This window comes from Choloepus didactylus, chromosome 27 (genome assembly GCF_015220235.1).
Source record: "Choloepus didactylus isolate mChoDid1 chromosome 27, mChoDid1.pri, whole genome shotgun sequence".
NCBI classification, from domain to species: Eukaryota; Metazoa; Chordata; class Mammalia; order Pilosa; family Megalonychidae; genus Choloepus; species Choloepus didactylus.
Genome location: NC_051333.1, coordinates 14,104,586 through 14,125,030, shown reverse-complemented (window position 1 = coordinate 14,125,030; position 20,445 = coordinate 14,104,586). Strand labels below are relative to the sequence as shown.

Here is a 20,445-nt window from a genome sequence, read left to right as displayed (position 1 = left end):
AATTGGCTGTGGTGTGGCCCCTCTTACTGCCAACTCCATTTCCCCATCAATAAAAAGAAGGATGTGGTAGGGCCTCAGATTTGCACCTCACTAAAGAGCTACCGAGAGGGTAGAAAATAAACAGACAAAAAGACACACAAGCAAAGAAACACAGACTCAAATCCACAGATATGAATAGGCACACAGATACGCGCCAGGTCACACGGAGATCTCCAAAGTAACATACATGAATCCATGGACATGGGTGTGCTTGGTCACCAATACAGAAGCACTGAAAGAGATACTTGAAGTTACATGTATTTACAAACATTGACAAACATGCACAGGCAGATACCAGAAATATGAAGTTAAGAGTAACTCAGATATATACGCACAGAGTGAGCGATCCTAAGAAAGGGGACACAAGTACTCAGAGACCCAAACATACAGAAACACAGGCACAGAATGTTTCCCATAATCATGGGCCACCGAAGGACCCCTGCCAAGACAAGCCCGTTCCTGGGTGTGTCTCACAATTGATGAACCCTTGGCAGCGCCCGGACGCCCCCTGGTGGCGGCTCTCGAGGACCGAGAACAGTTCAATCCGGGCCACAAACTTTTTTAGAACAAATCATTGTGGGAAGCTGGGAGGAGAGAGGAAGTCGGACGTGGGCGAGGGGCGGGGTGTCTGGACTGGAACCTCCGGGCCCACGTGAGTGTCTGCCTCGTTTCTGAGTGGGTGCTGTGCGTCTGGGCTGCTGGAAGCTTGCAGTGTAACTGTCCTGTGTGTCTTTATTATTTGATGCCGTCTGTCTGTGCGGATCTCAGCGGGCACATGTACGATGCTGTTTGACGTATTGGTGCGCATCCTGAATTAAATGCATCTAGTCCGAGTCACATAAATTTGTATTTCTGTGTTGTGTGGGGGCTTTCGTTTAAATTGAGGCTGTGTGTTGCTTTGTGGGCTTAAGGTATGGCTCGGTGGACACAGGGAGGGTGTATTGTGCGTCTCGATTGTGTATCTTTGTCTCTTTCGAATTGCGACAGGTGGTGCAGCGCCCCGGCTGCGGGGTAGCCATTGTGAAACTCGGTGGCGTTTGTATTTATAAGTGTGAAGCTGAACAACGTATCCATTTGTTTGAGCTTGTCAGTATAGCCCGCCAAACAGATTTGGGGTAAAAAACTAGGAGCTTCTGAAATTCTTTCCGGGGGGCGGAGGGGGGTGGGGGTGGGGAGGGCTCTATGGTCTCCTGCCGAGCGCCCATTCCACTTAAGGTACCAACCATAGAGAAGAGGCAGCAAAGCTGTGGTCGAGGAAAGAGCGCCTGTGGGATGTACTATCAAAGGGGAGGGGGCGCGGCTTCCTTTACAACTTTTCTCGCGTTGTTGGTCTAGCTTCTATTTTCGAATCTTCAGGACCGTTCAAAGTCATATGTTGTTTTTCATAAACGATAAGTGAGTTTCTAACAGGTTAAGAAAAATTTATCTACCTAATCTCTATTCCATATACCTCCCTCTACAGCGAAATTTTTGAGGCAGTCCTCTAAAAAATGGCCAGTCTGGTTAGCTTTTCCTAAAGCGAGACAGCTATTCTGACTTTACGAGCTCAAACAATAACTGCGATTGGTGGACAGATTGTTTTGAAACCGCCCTAACGGCAAGGGGCGGTTCCTTCGTTAATAAATGTCTTTCCGGTTCTTAAAGCACCAGAAGAAGGAGGGGCTCCTGCCGACCCTCTATTTGATTGGTTCTAGTGGTTTTACCCGCTTGGCCACCTCAAGGGGCGGGAGATCTAAACCAATCAGGATGTGTGTTACAGAGACATTAGGTTGATGAAAGAACTGCGCAGGAAAGGGCTAGGGGGCGCTCATTCTGAGATCTCATTGCTGACTGGTCCATGTCTTTACTCCCTTTCTCTCATTTGATCCTACGGTAGCGGGCGCGCGGGCGCCACCCAATCAGCACGCACTCCGCCTTCCGCCTTTTCCCGCCCTCCGCTCCGGCCGCGGCATCGACGTAGGCCAACGCTTCCTCCCGGTAGCTCCTAGATCTTCTTGTTGCCATTCTTTTGAAAGCCGTTGTTTGATTGGCTGGGTGTCCGGGCCCGCGCCCGTTGCCCCGTGCGGTGGCCAATTGGCATCCGTGTTGCATCCCACGGGGCCATGGGGAGGGGGAGGTGGCGGCGGCGGCCATTTTGAGCCGCCGCCGCCGCCATTGGAGTGCCCCCCCCTTCTTCCCCCTTCGCCTCCTGACAGGAAAGGTTTAAGGGGGACAGAACCTTGGGAGGCCGGGCCGGGCTCGGGGGCCGCCCCGGGGGCCCGGGCCATGGATGTGCGCCGTCTGAAGGTGAACGAACTTCGCGAGGAGCTGCAGCGCCGCGGCCTGGACACTCGCGGCCTCAAGGCCGAGCTCGCTGAGCGGCTGCAGGCGGCGTTGGAGGCCGAGGAGCCCGACGACGAGCGGGAGCTCGAGGCCGACGACGAACCGGGGCGACCCGGGCACAACAACGAGGAGGTCGAGACCGAGGGGGGCTCCGAGCTGGAGGGGACCGCACAGCCACCGCCGCCCGGGCTGCAGCCGCACCCGGAGCCCGGCGGCTACTCGGGGCCGGACGGACATTGTGAGAGTGCGCGGGGCGGTGGCCGGGGCCGAGGAGTCCGGGCCAAGGAGGGGCTGAGGGATTCGGGAGTCCGGTGCCTGAGGCTGGGGAGACTGTGTGAGGGGCTGGGGATCCCGCGACCTACCGCTGAAAAGATGTGGGGACAAGGGCCTCGGGATGGCCGGAGAGTGGATAATGACATTCGGCGCAGGGGTGATCCTGGGATTGGGGGCTCTTAGTTTCGGAGATGAGGAGGATCGGGGGTGTAGAGGATTCCGGAGCCCAGGGCTTGGAGACCAGAAACCGAGAAAAGTCGGAAGACCAAAAGGTTCTCTGTGTGAGGTCTCGGAAAGGGTGGTCCCAGGGTTTGGATCTGGGTGAGCTTGTGCTGGCCGAGCGTGTGGGGCTGGGGGATTGGGGGCGGTGTTTCCAAGGTTGGAGAAGGAATAACCAGGTATCCGGCACTGGGAGAGTTTGAGGATGGAAGAGTTTGCAGCTGCATGGGGTGCTGGGATGGATTGGAGAGATGAGGGTCTGATGGCTGGGCAGCGTCCTCTTGAGAATGGCCTGGGGGTCTCTGAGATCCAGGGCTGGAAGGCCAACCTTGAGGCAGGAGGAACTTGGGCATTTGGTGCTGGGGGGCAGGGGGGGGCGTCCTTCAGGTTGGCTGCTAAGGGAGGCTTAGGGAACCTTGGTGTCCAGAGGCCGGCAAAGGAGAGGTGGTACACCCCTGAACAAGGGACCTGGGAGGCCTAGAGCTGGGACAGCTGAGGGCAGGTGAGCTGCAGGACTACAGCCTCGGGTTTGCAGTATGGTTCCCTAGGGGTAGCTGGGGGTGGGGACAGATAACAGGTTGTTGGAGTTTGAAGTCAGTGGAGTATCTGGAGACGGGATCATTGCGTGCAGCACAGGAGAGGGTAACTGGCCTAACAAATGTATGAATGGGGGAGAGGGGAGCGTGTAGGATGTGGAAGGAGGAGGTAAACTTTTTTACTTGGCTCTGGGGGTCTCACGGTGGAGTGGAGGCAGTGTTTCTGGGGCTGAGCACCTGTCTTTGAGAGAGGGCACCTGGGTCCCTAGAAGCAGTTATTTGTGTGCCCATGGAGGGGGCGGGGGGAGCTCAGCATCAGCCAGGAGGTGTAATCTGAGGATGAGAGGGACTAGAGTGGTACAGGGGCTGTCTGGGAGAGGAGACCCTGGTGTGGGAGGGAGTGAATCTGGAGTTAGAAAAGGGGATTTTTAGCAGAAAAAATCCTGGGGTTGAGAAACCATAGAGGCCAAGAAATAAGCAGAAGGGACTCTAGTGTCCATAGTTTGTTTTTTCTGAAAAGAGATCACTCTGGGGTTTGGGACTAAGGCAATAAAAAGAGAGACTTGATCACAGAAGAGACAAGATTGCAGGTTGGCATTGGTTAATGAGAGATGGGCGCTCATGGAGGGGGGTGGGCAACCTGAGTGTAGACTTGGGATAGAGGGGTAAGCTAGGGATTGTCCAGGACCCAGGTGCTGGGACTAGGACTTCCCTTCACAGGGAGAAAGGAATGAGGAGTGGCCCAGTGTGCATGTCTAGGGCAGAAGGGACCTTGGAGGGGATGCCTAGGAAGAAGGGATGGCATGGGGCAGTTCTGGTCTAGGTGTCCAGCCAGAGGTGTCTTGGAGAGGAAGAGTGCAGTGGTTCAGCACACAGACTCTAAACTCAGACTTGGTTTCAGACCTGATTCTGTAATTTGGGCAAGTCATTCATCTCTGTGAGCCATGTAAAATAGAAATAGTAGTGGTCCCTCAGGGTTGTCATGAATGAGATCATATATGTGGGGGGCTTAGCACTGGGCCCTCCTGATATTAGCAGGGGATGTTTTAGAGAGTGGAGTAAGACCCCAGAGTCAAAGCTTCTCCAGTCAAAGCTGCTTCTGTGAGCCCAGGAAAGAAGCTCTGGAAGAGAGGTGCAAGGATTCTTGGGGAGAAGAGGACTTGGCTTAGAGCCTGGAAGAAGCAGAATGGTTTGAAAGGGCCCCCTGTGTTTCAGTTAAGGAAATACTCTATTTCTTCCTCTCTCCCTTGCCCCCCACAATAAAATCTGAGCCCTTTTCATGCCCCACCCCCCAACCCTTCATTAAGCTTTCTAAACAGACCTGTAGCAAACCGTGTGACTTGTGACTTTCGTCCCTTTCGGCTGCACCTGGTTTTGCCCAGATGTATTTGTCCTCTGAGAAAGAATCCAGTTGGTTAGTGGGTGGCAGAAGTGTCTCTCCTTCCCTGCAGTTCTGTCTCACTGCTCCTGGCACAGCCACTTGCAGAGCCCTGGAGGCACCTTGCAGAGAGCCTGCCCCTGGGGTGGAGAGCCTAGGCCCTGCCCAGCTGAGGTTTCTGAAGTTCTCTTGGGTTTGCTGCAAGGTTCTCCTCCTCTTGGGAGTTTCTGGTTTCAGTCCCAACTCTGGGCTTTCACATGTGTTATGCCAACCCCAGGAGTAGTCTCCTCCATTCTCATCACTGAGTTATCACCTGTTTGTCTTTTTAGCCCATGTTACCTGTCGTTTTCTAGATCCCTGTCATAACACCTAGCACTTTCCCTTTGTAACCCTTAACACAATCATAACTTCTTTTGTAAGTAATTATTTGTTTAATGTTTGGTATGTCTATCTCACTACCTGAAGGCTTCCGTTGGGCAGGGGTCCAGCTCAGCTTATTCTCAACCGCATCTCAGGGTCTGTATAATAAGCACCCCAGGAATAGTTCATATTGTTTTTCTTTCCATGCTTCAGCTGAGCTCCTCCTGGATTCCCAAGACTCCTTGCCGGAACTCTTCCAGTCTAACCCCAAATATTTCAAGACTTAGCCCTAATGAGTCTGAAGGCCTATTATCACAGCTTTTTCCTTCCTCCCCCAGTTCCCCATATCAGCATAGTTTGGTTACCCCTTATATTTGGCAGCTATTGCAGAGTAGGAAAGAGTCTTAAAGAAGGCTGGCTGTACAGGTAGGAATAGTGAAGGGGGCTAGGCAGAGAGTTGGTTTGTGCCCCACATTGTTTTTAAGATTGCATCCTAAAGGCATCTCCCTAAGTGATCTTACAGAACAGGTAAGGCTAGTGGTTTTCAAACTGTTCCATAGAGTCTCAGCTGTGTATAGAATTGTTTCCTGCCCCAGAGTGGAGACTTAACGGGGAAGGTCAAGCAGGACTCCCCTTCTGACCCCCCCCCCATCTCCTCGCTTCAGCCAGAGCAGTTCTACTTCAGTTGGTTGTGTATTTTGGAGTTCTGTAGACCCAGTCACAGAGAGCATCTGCAGACTTTTGAGGGGCAAGAGGATGTGTTCTTGGGCAGTTTGGACTGCTGACAGTCCAGATAGATTTCCATCTGAAGGGGTCGTCAGACATCATCCTCTGGCAGGCTCTCTGTCTCCAGTGGGGATGGTATCGAGTGGCATAAAAGAAGCCACCTTGGTTCCAGAGTTCTCTAAAAAGCACCCTTCTAACTGGCTGTCTTTTGTTTTAAGATGCCATGGACAATATTATGAGGCAGAACCAATTCTACGACACCCAGCTCATCAAGCAAGAGAACGAGTCAGGCTATGAGAGGAGGCCGCTGGAAATGGAGCAGCAGCAGCAGGCCTATCGCCCAGGTAGGAAAGTATACATTGTTCATTTCTTTTAAGGCAAACAGGATCTTCATGTAACCCTTGCCGTCCACCCAAAGCCTTTCTTCCCAGACTCCCTTTACATCTTCTTCTTGGCCAGTTCATCTGGGCTTCTTACTCTGGCAGTAAGGTTTTTTTGATGGGGAGAATGTGGTCCCATTCCCAAGTGGAGTTTTCCTGCTATCTGTTTCAGAAGTCAGTATCAACATTCTGGAGAGGTTTAGGCCTGGAGGCCAATTCTTGAGTCTTACTTAGAATCTTAGAATGTAGAAGCCAGAAAGGACCTAAATCCACTCTAGCATTTCCCACACCATGTTCTGAAGCATATTGATCCAGGAGACATTATTAAAGGCTCCACAGAAAATCTTCTTTGGCCAGACGAGTCTGGAAAATGCAGCATGTGCTGTGCCACCTCTTGGAGATTTGCTATACTCATTAGAGCATGAAGGCTCTGAGAAGTCTTTCATTTAAAAAAAAAAAAAAATCCTGTATCATTTTGTTTTAACCCAGGGTTTCCCAAACATTTAAATATACCTTTGGAGAATAACATTCCCCACAATGCCAGTTTGGGAACACAGAATGTAATCCAGCTCTCTCCTCCCCATTTTACGGGTTGCATGGAGTAGGGGATGTCTAATGGCAGAGCTGGGGCTAGAACTCAAGACACTGGCTCATGAGCCAGTGCTTTTTGTTAATAAAAGCAGTGTTCTGTGTTTGTGTTTTATTTGCTCTTGGGAAAGCATGGTTCTACTGTTGAGGAAAGAGAGAGTCAGTGCTGACTCTTGGTCTTGTGTGCCTTTCACTGCTGTGGCCCCAGTGCCTTTTCTTAGTGAATCTCGTTGATTCCATCTAATTCCATTCTGGTTCATCCACAAAGTGAAATCCTCAGACATTTCTCATGGGTGGCTCAGGACATTAATAAATATAGGTTAAACTGCAGATTTGTGTCAAGTTCTGTGAGACCTGTGGGATCATTTGGCCCAATGAGAATATTTTCTGTGCCATTATCAACAGACGTTTGTCAGGGGCCTCCTGTGAGCCCAGCCCTGTGCTGGAAACAGTGGAGGCTCTCTTCAAGATGGATGAGCACCATCCCTGCCCTGGAGAAACAGGAGCCTTGTCTGAGACATTTGGTCTGCATGCCAAAGCTAGTGAGTGTCCCAAGGTGATTTTTGATTGACTGCTGACATGAGTAGATGTGTGATCCACAGCTTCATGGAAAGATGCTGTAGGAGAAATGAGGCAAGGCGGAAATCCGTAGTTTACTCTTGGTTGGGCACGGATTCTTGGAGCCTGCCTGAGATTGGGACTTTACCAGTGGTCCACGGCATGTTATCTTATCCTGACCTCGTTATTTGTGGTATGACTTAATGAGGTTATTTCCCTTATGGGATGGCTTAACTGCAGGCCCTTCCTTCTGAGGTGATTCTGGTCTTTGTGGTAGAGTGATTAAAGCCAGTGACGTAGAATGGGGTTAGCTGCTGCTTCATAGACTGAAGAAACCTTGTAAGAACTGTGATGGGAGATTCTTTGGGAGGATAAGCTAGAAAATGTAAGATCATGGCATCTCAGAGCTTGAAAGGATCTTAGAAATCTTCTAGGGCTCCTTCCCACTCAGTGCAGGCCATGGTGGCTGCCAGCATACATGGGGCCTTTATGCAAAGCATCCAGAGGCAGCCATTCCACCTTCATGTGGCCCATTAGAAAGCTTATCCCCATTTAGTGCTGAAATCCTACCTACCTCCCCTCTGTGAAGTCTGAGAGTCTCTGACTGACATCTGTCACCCCTTTGACTTCCAGGGCTGATGTGCCTGACTGGCCATCCCTGGCCTCCCGTTTTCCTAGCCTTGTTCTCCGGTACAGCCTTCTTGGCTCGCTCAGCAGGCTTCCATTGAATCCAGATTTGTGCCCAGCAAGCTGCCTGTGCCCAGCCCACTGTAGTCAGGATCCTGCTGAGATCTCCTGAAGTAAAGGGAACCAGGAAGGTGATATCTGAGGAGTTTCCAAGTGTCTTGACCATCTCCTCTTATCCTGACAGTAGAAGTGAAGACAGAGATGAAGCAAGAAGCACCCCCCAGCTTCCTTCCCCCTGATGCATCTCAACCTAAGCCAGACAGACAGCAATTCCAGAGTCGCAAGAGGCCTTATGAGGAAAACCGGGGACGGGGGTACTTCGAGCACCGAGAGGACAGGAGGTGTGTATGTGAGACAGCAGCTGCCCTTGTTCCTCTAGATCTCTGCCCCTAGGCCGTGCCCATTGGGGGCCTTTGCAATCTAACCAGGAGAGGCAGAGCAGAGTTCTCCCTGCCCTAACCCTCTCTCTCCAGCTTTCCTGCACTCTATCAGATTCAATTTTCCTAAGCTTCTGGTCCCTCTCTCAGTTCCTCCTTTCCCATTACCTACAGAATAAAGTCTAAACACCTTAGTCTGTCCCATAGGAGATGCCAACCTGCCTTTCCAGTCCTGCCCAGTGTCCTGTTAATGGCTGCTCAGTATCCCTCAAATGAAAGATAGGTCTGTTTCCCCACCCTACTCCCAAACACACCCTCTCCTTCCTTCCATCCACTCGTTCTTTCAGTCAGCACTCATAGTGCTTTCACTAGATACCAAGCCTTGGGCTGGATCTGGGGTACTGAGATGATTTGAACAGTGGGTTTTGCCCTCCATTGTTCCTGATATAGGAGCTGAGACAGAGACATAACACAAGTAAGTTATAGCCAAGTGGTATGAGCAGCCAAATTGCGTGTCAGGAGCTCACAGGAGGGAGTGGCCTCTGCTCTGGTCATTTCCCTTTTTCCTTTCCTGATGAGCCCCCCTCCCCTTCCCCAGGCCCAGTGCAACCCCTCCCTCTTTCTCTCCTTTGGTTCCTGTATGAAACTGTCTCTATTCACAGAAATGAGGAATGCCTACTTGTCTGGACTGCTCATCTGACACATTTTATTCCCCACCTGGTGGGGTCACCCTCTTACTAGTTTATGATGATTCTCTTTAAGACAGGGCCTGTGTCTCACAGACTGACTAAAGTTAGGACATAGAAGCCACCTCACATGGGATTCTCCCACTGCCTCTCACAGAGCAGAGGCCTAGGAGTGACTTGCCAGTGGAGAGCAGAGGAGGAGGAACACTCACTCTGAGCCAGGGCTAGCAGGGAATTGTATAGGCTGTGTGCTAGCCCTGGGCTGCAGAGCCAGAGGGCACTTCTCCAGAGGAAGCCCATCTGCCAGGGGAATTGCCAGCAGCCAGATGGGCACACGGTAGACCGGGACCAACCAGACTGTCCCAGACCTGGCTTCCACCACCTGACAGGACTCCAGGTGTCACACCTCTGCCCTTCTACTCATTAAATCAGCGGCAGTATTTTAACCTAGCCCCTTTTTTAGTGTTTGGGTAGGAAGATGAATCTCAGTTCGTAATGTAGGACACTTTTGAATTATAGGGAGACTGAAAAAAAATGGGTCATTTCAAATCTTTTTAGATGTGGAGTCTTAAAATGCTTGATAAACAGACAGATTTTAATTACTGGGGTTCATCATTAAAGAATTGGTTAGATTATTTAGGGCTCTTGCATATTCATCCCTTCCTGACCCAGTACCCTTTGGGATACCACAGCCTCCCATAAGTAACAGAGTTCGGTGTGAAGACAATTTTCAGCATGCAGAGAGCATGAATCAGATCTTGGAGTGTGGGAGATGAGTCCTTTGAAAAAGCTCTCTAAGTGATTCTGGTGCCCCCTCTTTAGCAGAGCATGCCCTCTGTCATCCCTATCCCCACCCTAGGAGTTAATAGTGCTCTCATGAAAGTGCAAATGTGTAGTGTTCCAGAGTTCTTTAGTTAACCTCTGTGGGAAGAAATTGAGACCCACGAAACAGACCGGAATCTCCTTGTAAATTCCAGCAGGACCTTCATTTCCCTTTTCCCATGTTTGTCCAGCTATTCTCCATGTGACTTAGTCTCTCTTCACGACTCTTCCCGACACAGGGGCCGCTCTCCTCAGCCTCCTGCTGAAGAGGATGAAGATGACTTTGATGATACCCTTGTTGCTATTGACACATGTGAGTGTCCCTCTGATTCTGCCTTCTAGTCAGAATTGGGAAATTGCCTTGACCTTCCCCAGAATCCCTGCCTGGCCCCACTTAGGGCCAGGAGTCCTGATGTGAGGAGCAGCATAGTTTTGAAGCAAAGGCTTTGGTTTGGAGACAGAAGATCGACTCCCTGTCTAGCTGTGGAGCCCTGGGCAAATCATTCTACTTCTCTGAGCATCTCGTCAGAGAGGAATAATCTTGCCCTAATACCTCAGAGGGTTTTCAGTGAGTCTCAGAAGAAAATGGAAGCGAGAACAATATGGAAAATCCTGAATGGCTCTGTACACACACGGGCCATCATCTAATCAGGAAGGGAATCTGAGTGCTGCTGGGGAAACTTAACTCTTTGGTGACCAGTTCCCCAGTTTCCGTCAGCTGCTCACGTTCCTGGTGAAACCAATGCCACTTTGTTTTCTGAGGCACTAAACTGACCTGCCCTGTTCTCGATACTCCAGTTCAGTTTTCTTTCCACTGGATAAGTGCCTTTCACCTTGACTGTGCATCTAAACATTCAGGGAAGTGATTGTAGAGGTCCTGTCCCTGTCTCAGAACACCCAAATCAGAATCTAAGCAGTAGGCCCTGTGAATCTGAATTTTTAAATGCACCCAGAAGCACAGCCAGATTTGTGCTTCAGAGAGCAGAAGAACAGGAGAAATTCAGATCTTTCTTTATGTAGCGCATATTTATAGAGCACTGACTATCTGCTGTGTAAGAGAGGAAGATATCTCATATGCAGTCCCTTCCCTGGCAAGATCTGACCAGAGTAAAGCTAAATATTTTTAAAATGTGGGGTGGCAGTGGTTTGTGAGGCAGTGTGTGATCAAATGGCAAATGTACTGCTCATGGAACTTAGCTTTTAGAGAAAGAGAGTCATGTGGGCTGGATGATCAGGAAGGGCTTTTTTTGGAGGCATGGCCAGCTCCTTGAAGGGTAAGAAAAGAGTGTTCTTGGCAGGAGAGTCATAGGCCCACAAGATGTAGGTACCTGGAGTGCACCTGGGCAGTAGTAGCTGGGGTGGTATATGTCAGTGTCAGCACTTGTACAGCTTTTGGGAGCAAGAATCTGGCTCTGCTCCCAGACTGATAAGTTAGCACTGGAGATGGTTGAGGTGTATGGCAGTGGTGATGAGCCTTTTCTGTATTCTAAAATCCCTTGAAAGTGGTAAGGATGTGGACCCTCTCCCTAGCAAGTATGCATACTCATAAAAAGCATTTGTGTACAGTTTCTCAGGGTCTCCCTGAAGCCCATCCTTGGACCCCAGCCAGGTGAAGAATTCTTCCTGTGCAGGGTGACTGTTTTGATTCGGTGATGACCAGTTTGCACTAGCCCTGAGCCTTTCTACTCAAAGGAGAATGGTTAGGGGGTATGGCTGGTTCCTTGTGAAACTGCCCCCACGGATGTGCTGGCTTGTGTTCTTGGGGAACTTCTCTTTGCTTGTACTTCTCTTGGGATCTTTAAAACACCAGCCAACCCCAGGCTTTTTCTTCCACAGATAACTGCGATCTCCACTTCAAGGTTGCCCGAGACCGGAGTAGTGGCTACCCACTCACAATTGAGGGCTTTGCATATCTGTGGTCAGGAGCCCGTGCCAGCTATGGGGTCAGAAGGGGCCGTGTGTGCTTCGAGATGAAGGTGAGTAGGAGCAACAGAGGGGATAGAGACGGAAACCTGGGCCATCTGTTGGAATAGCCTTGTCACCACCTACCTCACCTGGAGCCATAGCTGCAAAAAAGGTTTGATTGTGCATAAATTTTGTGTCTAGGCAAACAAAGTATGATGAACTCAAAAGAACTATACTGTTGCTGAATACTCAGAAAAGCAGTAAAGCAGGCCAACCTCTCAAACAGATTTTTTCCTTGGCAAGATTTGGTCTAGGTATCATGGTGCCAACAGGTATAGAGGTGATGTGTCTGTAAGACTAGACTCAGGCATCAATTAAAAGGGAGGCCAGATGGAGAGCAGGGTAAAGAAAGGTCGTTTTGCCTGCTCAGACCATCCTCCACCACCCCACTTCCACAGTTCCGTGGCAAGTTATGTTTATAGAAATAATACATGTTCACGTTTAACAAAAGTTCAGGCGGCACAGGAGAGTATAAGGTAAAAAAGAAGTTATTTTAATATCCTTCCAGGTCCCACCCTATTCCTCATAGGTAAATTAGGTGTTCACAGTTTCTTGAATATCCTCTGTATGTCCAAACTTATTTGTACTGGTTAATATTCATAGAGCACTTAATATGCACAAGATACCTTTGCCAAGCTCTTTACATTATTTTTGTTAATCCTCACAGTACCATTGTGAAATAGATACTGCTATCCCTGATTTCCAAAGGTAGAAACTGAGAAGAGAGTTTGTGGTATATATTAAGACCCCTAAGTTACATACTATTTTATGCACCACTCGTAGAAGAAATGCACTGCCAATTAAACTGACACAGTGTTTTCCTGCTTCATCAATTTGAAGATGTACCCTGATTTCAGAGATGTCAAAATACAAAAAATGTACATCTTAAAATGAGTGGAACAAATACTCCACACTGACAGCAAGGTATTGATCCTGGAGTGGGGTATGGGAATCCTGTATTTTATGCAGAATTGTTCTGTAAACCCACAACTTCTCTAATTAAAAAATAATAGTAAAAACAAAAAAATCAGTGGTAACTTGTTAGAAGTCACAAAGCAATACAGGCAGATGTGGTTATTAGGCAGCCTAGAGATTGAATCAGAAGGCTTTTTTTCTTTTTCTGCTTTTTACTTAATACTATATCGGGGACATTATTCCGTACCAGAACATTAGCTCTACCTCATTGTTTTTAACTGCTGCATATTTCTTTGCACGATGTACCATAATGTAACCCCAATAAATGCCTTATTGATGGATGTTTCTGATTTTTAAAAAATATAAACAGTGTTGCAGTGAATATTCCTGTGTATGTATATGGTATATGTATGTGTATGCATTATATATATGTGTGTGCATGTATATATACTTATACGTATAGAAATACATCTGTAGGATAAACTAGAAGAATTGCTGGCTTATAGAGCATGTGGATTTGCAGCTTTTATAGAGACTGCTAGATTGCCCTGTTTATCCTTCTACCAAACATTATAAGAGTTCTTATTTACCCTGCAGAAAATATTAAAAACTAGAAAATAACTGTATTTTTAAATAACTATATCAGGGGACCCTGCACTCTCCCGATCCCTTGGGACGCCCTGGTTTTAGTGCAGCAGACCCTTAAAACCAGCTTGAACATTTATGGCCTCTTCCTCAGCAGCTAAGGCCATTCCTACATTTTAATTCCTAGTGTGCCTCCCTCTTGTATTGCCGCATAACTGACCAGCTATCAGAGAATCTTGAGCCCCTTATCCTCTGTCCCCAGATCAATGAGGAAATCTCCGTGAAGCACCTTCCATCTACGGAACCTGACCCCCATGTGGTCCGCATCGGCTGGTCTCTGGACTCCTGCAGCACTCAGCTAGGTAAGGGGAGGTCAGCTAAGCAGTCCAAAGAGTAGGGCAATTAGCCCTGGCTTCTCAGGGCTTCTATGTGGAACAGAACCTACCTGGAGTAGGGCAGGCACAGGGATCAGGTGTGTGCCACTGCATGTCTTCAGACATACAAGATTCAACTGGCAGGACCACATTCACTTAACCTTTCTAGGAAGAATTGATTCTTACCCTTCATCTCTTAGGAGAGGGTCCAAAGTTCCCTTTAGAAAACTGTTCACTTTCTGGAAAAAGATCTGTTGTCTCCTGCCTTCAAACTGTGCTGCAATAAGTTCCTCAAGCCCCATTAAGTTCTGGGATCCTCTCTCCAGAGCCCAATCCAGGGCAAAAGGGGAAGCAGAGACCAGTGAGGCCAGGGCCGTGCCCTTGGGGCAGTGCAGGGACCTGCTTTGGTGGAAAGAGGATTATCAAAAAAAACCCACCAAAGTTTTGAGTTATCTCAGGACCCCAGACCTCAATGACCTTCTGACCCCAGGTGTGACTTGTTTCAGTGACCAGTGCTGAGGCCTCCTGCCTTAATTATATAATAAATATTCTAGTTATGAAAATAATATATGCTTCTTGTAAAAATTCAGGCTGTACAGAAAGGGAAAAATTAAAATCTTTCGTAAACCTGCAGTCCATATTTAACATAACCAATATTAACATTTTCACCCACAGTTGTCTGCTTTTTGTATGTACTCATGCTAGGTCACGCTATGCGTTCTATCACGTAGCCTGATTTCTTTCTTTATATATCATGGGCATATTTTTGTGAATACATACAGCTTTTTTAACCCCTGCATAATTTTCCATTTTACAGCTGTATCATTTAGTTAACAGGTTCTCTTTTGCAGATCATTTAAGTTGATTGCAGTTTTTTACTGTGAAACACTTGAGCCATCATCCTTGTATGTAATTCTCTATTCACTTAGAACTAATTCTTAAAACTAGAATTGGTAAGTCTAAAGGGATGTACAGTTTTCATTTTATGGATTAGCACATTTTATTTTAAGACTCATACATGTCATCTCAGTTGATCTTTGCCTCAGTTTTGAGATGTAGGTGATGGGCAGTTGACACAGATGGAGATACAAAGCCCAGAAGGGTCAAGCAGCATGTCCAAGGTCATGCACTTGGTTCGTGGCAGAACCAGGCCTGGGATCCATGCTTTCGGACCCTGCTTTTTTGGCAGAATGCTCCTTGGGTTCCTGGCCAAGGATCTTTATAACCCAGGTGTCATTCAGGGTCCTGGGGATCTCAGGTTGCTTCAGCCCCCAGTTCTATAGTTTGGAAAATCCAGTTCCTTTCTCAGAAGTCAGTCCTCATAGTCTCCAGAAGCAAAACCAGCCCCTTTACTATTTACCACAAAAAAGTCCACTGGCACTAAATATTGATGACATTAGTAGACTTGACTAAATATTGGATGTCACAGGGAAGGGTCGTTCTTGGCATAGAGCCATCCTCCATCCAGCTCCTCTATTCCTCTCTTCTTTGTTTTTCCCTAAATTCTCCCTTTCTGTGTAGAACACTTCAGTTCAGCTCCTACTCCCAGACTTAACATCTAAAACCATCACTCCCTGGGGAGTTCTGCTTAACACAGGGTTTCCTTTCAACAGAACTTTCCCTACTTTTCTTAAGAAAGGCATCTGATTATTAAAACTAGCCAAGAAAATTATTTTTTCTTTACAATATGTGGCAGCCAGGGAGACCATTGTGACTACTGTAGATTTAACCTGCCTTTGCCTGTTTCTTCTGTCAGGGGAAGAGCCTTTCTCCTATGGCTATGGAGGCACTGGGAAGAAGTCCACCAATAGCCGGTTTGAAAACTATGGAGACAAGTTTGCAGAGAATGATGTGATTGGCTGTTTTGTGGTGAGTGCTGGCAGCCTGTGGGAGTTGGAAAAACCAGGTGTTTGGGGGTGTCAGGGGTGGCCTGCTGTCTTCTTTTTCAGAATACCTCTGCCCTTTGCTCTGTCTTTTCCAGATCCAACCACTTTTGTCATACCTCTCTGCCATGCTTTGACAGGCAGGAGTGTTTGCTTAGTCAATTTGTGCAAAATTCTGCCACTCTACACCCTCTTGTCTTCTGTGCAGAGCTGTCAGGTGGTGCCCTGAGGAGATTTGAGGACACAGTGTTCACAGCCTTTTTTCCATTCCTGGATAGCAGAATAAAGTTTTCTAAACAAACCCAGGAATTTCTTTTCTTTCTGTTCCTGGTAATAGCCTATCTGCTCTTGAAGATAGTGGTGATGGCTCTTGCCCCACGTTGGTGTCCTCTCATTCCGGACTGTCTCCCTGCACTTTTTCTTTTAATTTTTACTTTGAAATAATTTCAAACTTAGAGAAAAGCTGAAAGAAAAGAAAAAAGAATTCTCACATACCCTTATCCAGATTCTAACATTTGTCACATTTGCTGATCATTCACATCCCATGTGTCTGTGTGTGTGGGTGTATACACATATACGTATGATTTCTTTTAGAGAGGTTGCATACATCATGTCCCTTTATTCCGTAATACTTCAGTGTATATTTCTTAAGAACAAAGCTATTTTATTAACCACAGTCCAATTTATCAAAGTTAGCAGGGATATAATAATATTTTCTGCTCCATGGTCCATATTTAAATTTTGTCAGTTGTCCCAACAATATTCTCTAGAGTAATTTTCATTTCTGGTTCAACTTCCTTTAATCTGAAGGAATTACTCAGCCTTCCTTTGCCTTTGATGACCTCATCATCTTTTTTTATAGCATGTTTTCTTAAAAAAAAAAAAACAACAGAAAAACAACCATGTTTATCCTCTGTAAGTGGTTCCAAACCTTGAATTTTTTTCCATTTTACAGATAAATTGGAAAAAATCATTGTTCACACAAATATTATAGATCTAACTCAGTTAAAAAGGTTTTTTCAGTAGTTAATAAATTGACATGGCTTATAAAAAAAATTTTTTTAAAAGTATAGCGTACATGTGAAAATCTTTTTCAGACCCCACCCCCACCCCATTTTCCACACATAGCCTCCCCTAAACATGAATTCCACTGGCTTGTTTCTTAGGTGTCCTGAAATGGTTTCTTTATCCAAATCCAAGAAAAATGATTTTTTTCTTTTATGTAAAAGATAGTATAGTATATGTGTTCTGCATCTTTCTTTTTTGCTTAACTATGTATCTTAGAAATCTTTTTATATCACTACATAAAGAGCTTATTTCTTACGTACAATCTGTAGTCGTATGGAAGTACCATAATTTATGTACAGGAATAGTCCCCCATTAGCAGACACTGGTGTTTTTACTTAGTGGTTTGTTAGTATTCTGATGAAGGCATCAATAACAAATTTAATTTAGCAGTTTTTTGCTGGAACGAAGAATGCTGTAGTGACAGCTTATCTTTTGTCACTTACCAGAATACTGTGGAGATTTTTTTGTATCCCTACACATGGATCTCCTGTGTGATTTAGCCACTCCCCCCCCCCCCCCGAAGCACATTTATCAGTGCTGGAATGAGCCTTTTGCACATTTTTGTGCTCTTATGGGAATATCACTATAGTATTTATTCCTGAAAGTATAACTTTTGGGTCAAAGGTACAGTTTTATGTTTTGATAGCTATTGCTAAGACTGTGCTCCAAAAAGTTTGCAGAAATTTAACGTATTGGTACGTGACAGTTTTTTCCAAACTCTGTGGTCAGAGCGTCTGGTTCTGTGGGTATGTGGTGGTATGGAGCTTCAGGCTTGACTCCTGCTTTGGTTAGATTATTTCTACTTCTGTTAAGATTCCGTATGCAATGTCCTTTGTTCAAAGGGTGCTATAACTTTAAAAGACTCAGGGTGGAGTTTGGAGGAGGTGTGAAGTCAATGGCCAGAGTCAGGAACCAGAGGGGAGGATATTTATGTCAATTTGTGTCAGACCTTGAGTTCTCAACATTCACAGAACAGCTTACCAGATAGAACAGTGCAGTCCATTTCAGCATAATGTGAAAAGTGTAATACTTGCAGCCTAGGGGAGCATTCCAGGCAGTGAGAGATGAGGCTACAAAAATGGGTGAGGGCCAGTTTTGGTGCCCTGTGACTGATGCTAGGCTTAAGAGGTTGGACCTTCTGTAGGCCCTGTACTGGCATAGGAGTATGTTAGCAGGAGTGGCATGACCACACTTGCTTCTCAGATAGATGGCTCTGTTGGTGGAGGATTTGTTAGTTGAAGGTGATGTTTTATTTACGGCATGGTAAGTTCCTGTTATGAAACTGGTGGCTCTAAGGAAGTTCAAGCAATGGGGACCTCTTGCTCAGGTGGGAGAATGTGGTGGGGACTAGACTGCAGAGATTGGGTCGGTCTTGGGTCTGACAAATGTTGCGTGTCTGCTGTACATGATGTGGACCCTTGTGTGTGCTCAGAGATGAGGGGCTAGCACAGACCTGTGCCCTGTGAGCACTGAGGAGGGTGAGGGAGCTACAGGGAACAGGGTGCTTTCTCTGCTTTAGGGACGAGTTCCAGGATGGTCTTCTGATTTCAGATGTCACGTTTTGTACCTTTATGTTAGAAACCGGACCTCCTACTTCACTTCAGTCTGCTGTCTGATTCCAAGTTTGAGTCTCTTTAATCGTATATACTTTACCCTGCAGCCAAAGTGATCTTTCTCAAACACGGTTTTGACCAGGCCACTCCCCTCTTCAAAGCAAGTCAGAGGCTTGGCTCTGCCAGCAGCACACAGTCCAGACTTCTGAGGTGACTTAGAGAGCCCCCTGCGGGCTGAGGACAGGGATCATTCTCCCCTCTACTTCATCCCTATCCTCTAGAACAATGTCTGGCATCTGGCAGTGAGAGCTTACATTCATTAGTACGCGCTGTGGATTAAATGTGCCAACCCCCCTGATCGTTAGAACAACCCTGTAGAGCAAAAATATTACCATCACCCCCCCCCCCCCCAGTTTTTAGTAAGAAAACTGAAGATAGAATACTTTGCCCAAGGCTGCACAGCTAGTATATGGTGGAAGCTTGAGCAGCTTTTTCTTTCTTTCTTTTTTTTTTCTTCTGAAATACAGTCAAATATACAGGATAGTCAGAAAAATCATGCAAACCCCATACAGAGGACTCCAGTATACCCTTATGTCTACCACCAGCACCCTTACCCAGATCTACCAATTTTACTTGTCACATTTGCCATCTCTATCCGTTTTGTATTTTGTATACATCATGCTCCTTGAACACTTAATATTGCCATATACATTTCCTAAGAACAAGGATATTCATTTATGTAACCACTTTAGGTGCAGTTATCAAACTCAAGAAATTTAACCTTAATATAAAGTTAAGCAGCTTCTTAACCACTTAATTTCAGCTGCCCAGTAGGAACTCAGTGAATGGTTGTTGAAGAAGTAAGTGAATATAGCCTCTGCCTGGCTCTACAGCCGTACCTGAAAGTACTTCCCTCCTCATCCTTCATACTTCATCTGGTCTGACCTGTATTCTCTCACCCACAGAACTCTCCTCTTTGTATAGAACATTGTCCTCCCATCCCAAACTTGGCTCATTTCTCCTTATTGCTTAGGATTTAGCTTAGGGATCCCCTCATCAGAGAAACTTGCTCACTCCTGGGTAGGTGTTCTTTCTGAGTTACAATAAAGAGTGTCCTCTGATTTCCCTCTAGTCCCTGAGCTCTGTCAGGCCCAGATCAACACAGCAGATGTGTGCCCCAGGACGAGTGGGAACCCAGGGAACATGTGTTGAGTAAATGAATGACTGCACTTGTCGAGCTGCTCTCAAGACTTAAAAATGGCCCTGCAGTGCTGCGCCTTCCATCTGTTTATCCTCACAGACAGCCCTTGTTGGTTTTGAAGACAGGGCAGGATTGCCTTTTTCTTCATCTTTATCTCAGGCTAGGCATAAGACTCATGCTTGGAGCTTCTTGAAATTACTTCACGTCTACTCTTCCTGAGCCTCTAGTGTCCAGGGTCTTGGGCAAGGAGGGCGTTGGGCTGGACATTCTCTGAGCAGTTCCTTAGTGCTTGCCTGCCTCACCTGCAGTCAGGAAACTGGCTGTATTTTCACTCCGTGAATTTGTTTCTCCCCCTTATTGCTCCCAATGTCTTAAGCTGAGTGTTCGCAATTATCATCCTTTGGCTTTTTTTTCCCAGGACTTTGAATGTGGCAATGATGTGGAGCTTTCCTTTACCAAGAATGGGAAGTGGATGGGCATTGCCTTCCGAATCCAGAAGGAAGCCTTGGGGGGTCAGGCCCTCTACCCTCATGTTCTGGTGAAGAATTGTGCCGTGGAGTTCAACTTTGGGCAGAGGGCAGAGCCCTACTGTTCTGTCCTCCCAGGCTTCACCTTCATCCAGCACCTTCCCCTTAGTGAGCGGATCCGGGGCACCATTGGACCAAAGAGCAAGGCAGAGTGTGAGGTGAGTAGAGCTGGATGACTGAATTGGTGGCCATCTCTCTAAAAACACACATTAGCTGAGTGTGGTGAAAGAAGTATAGATTCACTGCATAAGTAACCTCGGGGCAAATCGCCTCTTCCTTCTGGCTCCTCAGAGTTGAAGTCAGACTTGAAAAGCTCCTCTGAGTGTGAGGTGAGGGATGTTGGCGTGGCTTAGCCAAAGAGGATGGGGCCAAGGTAAGATACCTAAATCTTAGAAAGCTTCCAAAAGGTAGTAATTGTGCTGC

General features: G+C 47.0%; 1 protein-coding gene across 8 annotated transcripts in view; it reads left to right on the top strand.

Moving 5' to 3' along the window:
- The first annotated feature begins 672 nt into the window (after window positions 1–672).
- Window positions 673–20,445, top strand: part of HNRNPUL1 (heterogeneous nuclear ribonucleoprotein U like 1) — a 32,898-nt gene continuing 13,125 nt past the window's right edge. For 2 of the 8 annotated variants that reach the window (XM_037820542.1, XM_037820544.1), the window contains exons 1-8: window positions 2,305–2,599; window positions 6,072–6,197; window positions 8,254–8,407; window positions 10,191–10,264; window positions 11,788–11,927; window positions 13,679–13,778; window positions 15,547–15,659; window positions 19,914–20,180. In XM_037820542.1, the coding sequence (XP_037676470.1) occupies window positions 2,305–2,599; window positions 6,072–6,197; window positions 8,254–8,407; window positions 10,191–10,264; window positions 11,788–11,927; window positions 13,679–13,778; window positions 15,547–15,659; window positions 19,914–20,180 (1,269 nt within the window). Of the gene's footprint in view, window positions 692–2,147; window positions 2,600–6,071; window positions 6,198–8,250; window positions 8,408–10,190; window positions 10,265–11,787; window positions 11,928–13,678; window positions 13,779–15,546; window positions 15,660–19,913; window positions 20,181–20,445 lie in introns of those variants that run through there. The other 6 variants (XM_037820548.1, XM_037820546.1, XM_037820541.1 and 3 more) reach the window with 6 other exon arrangements.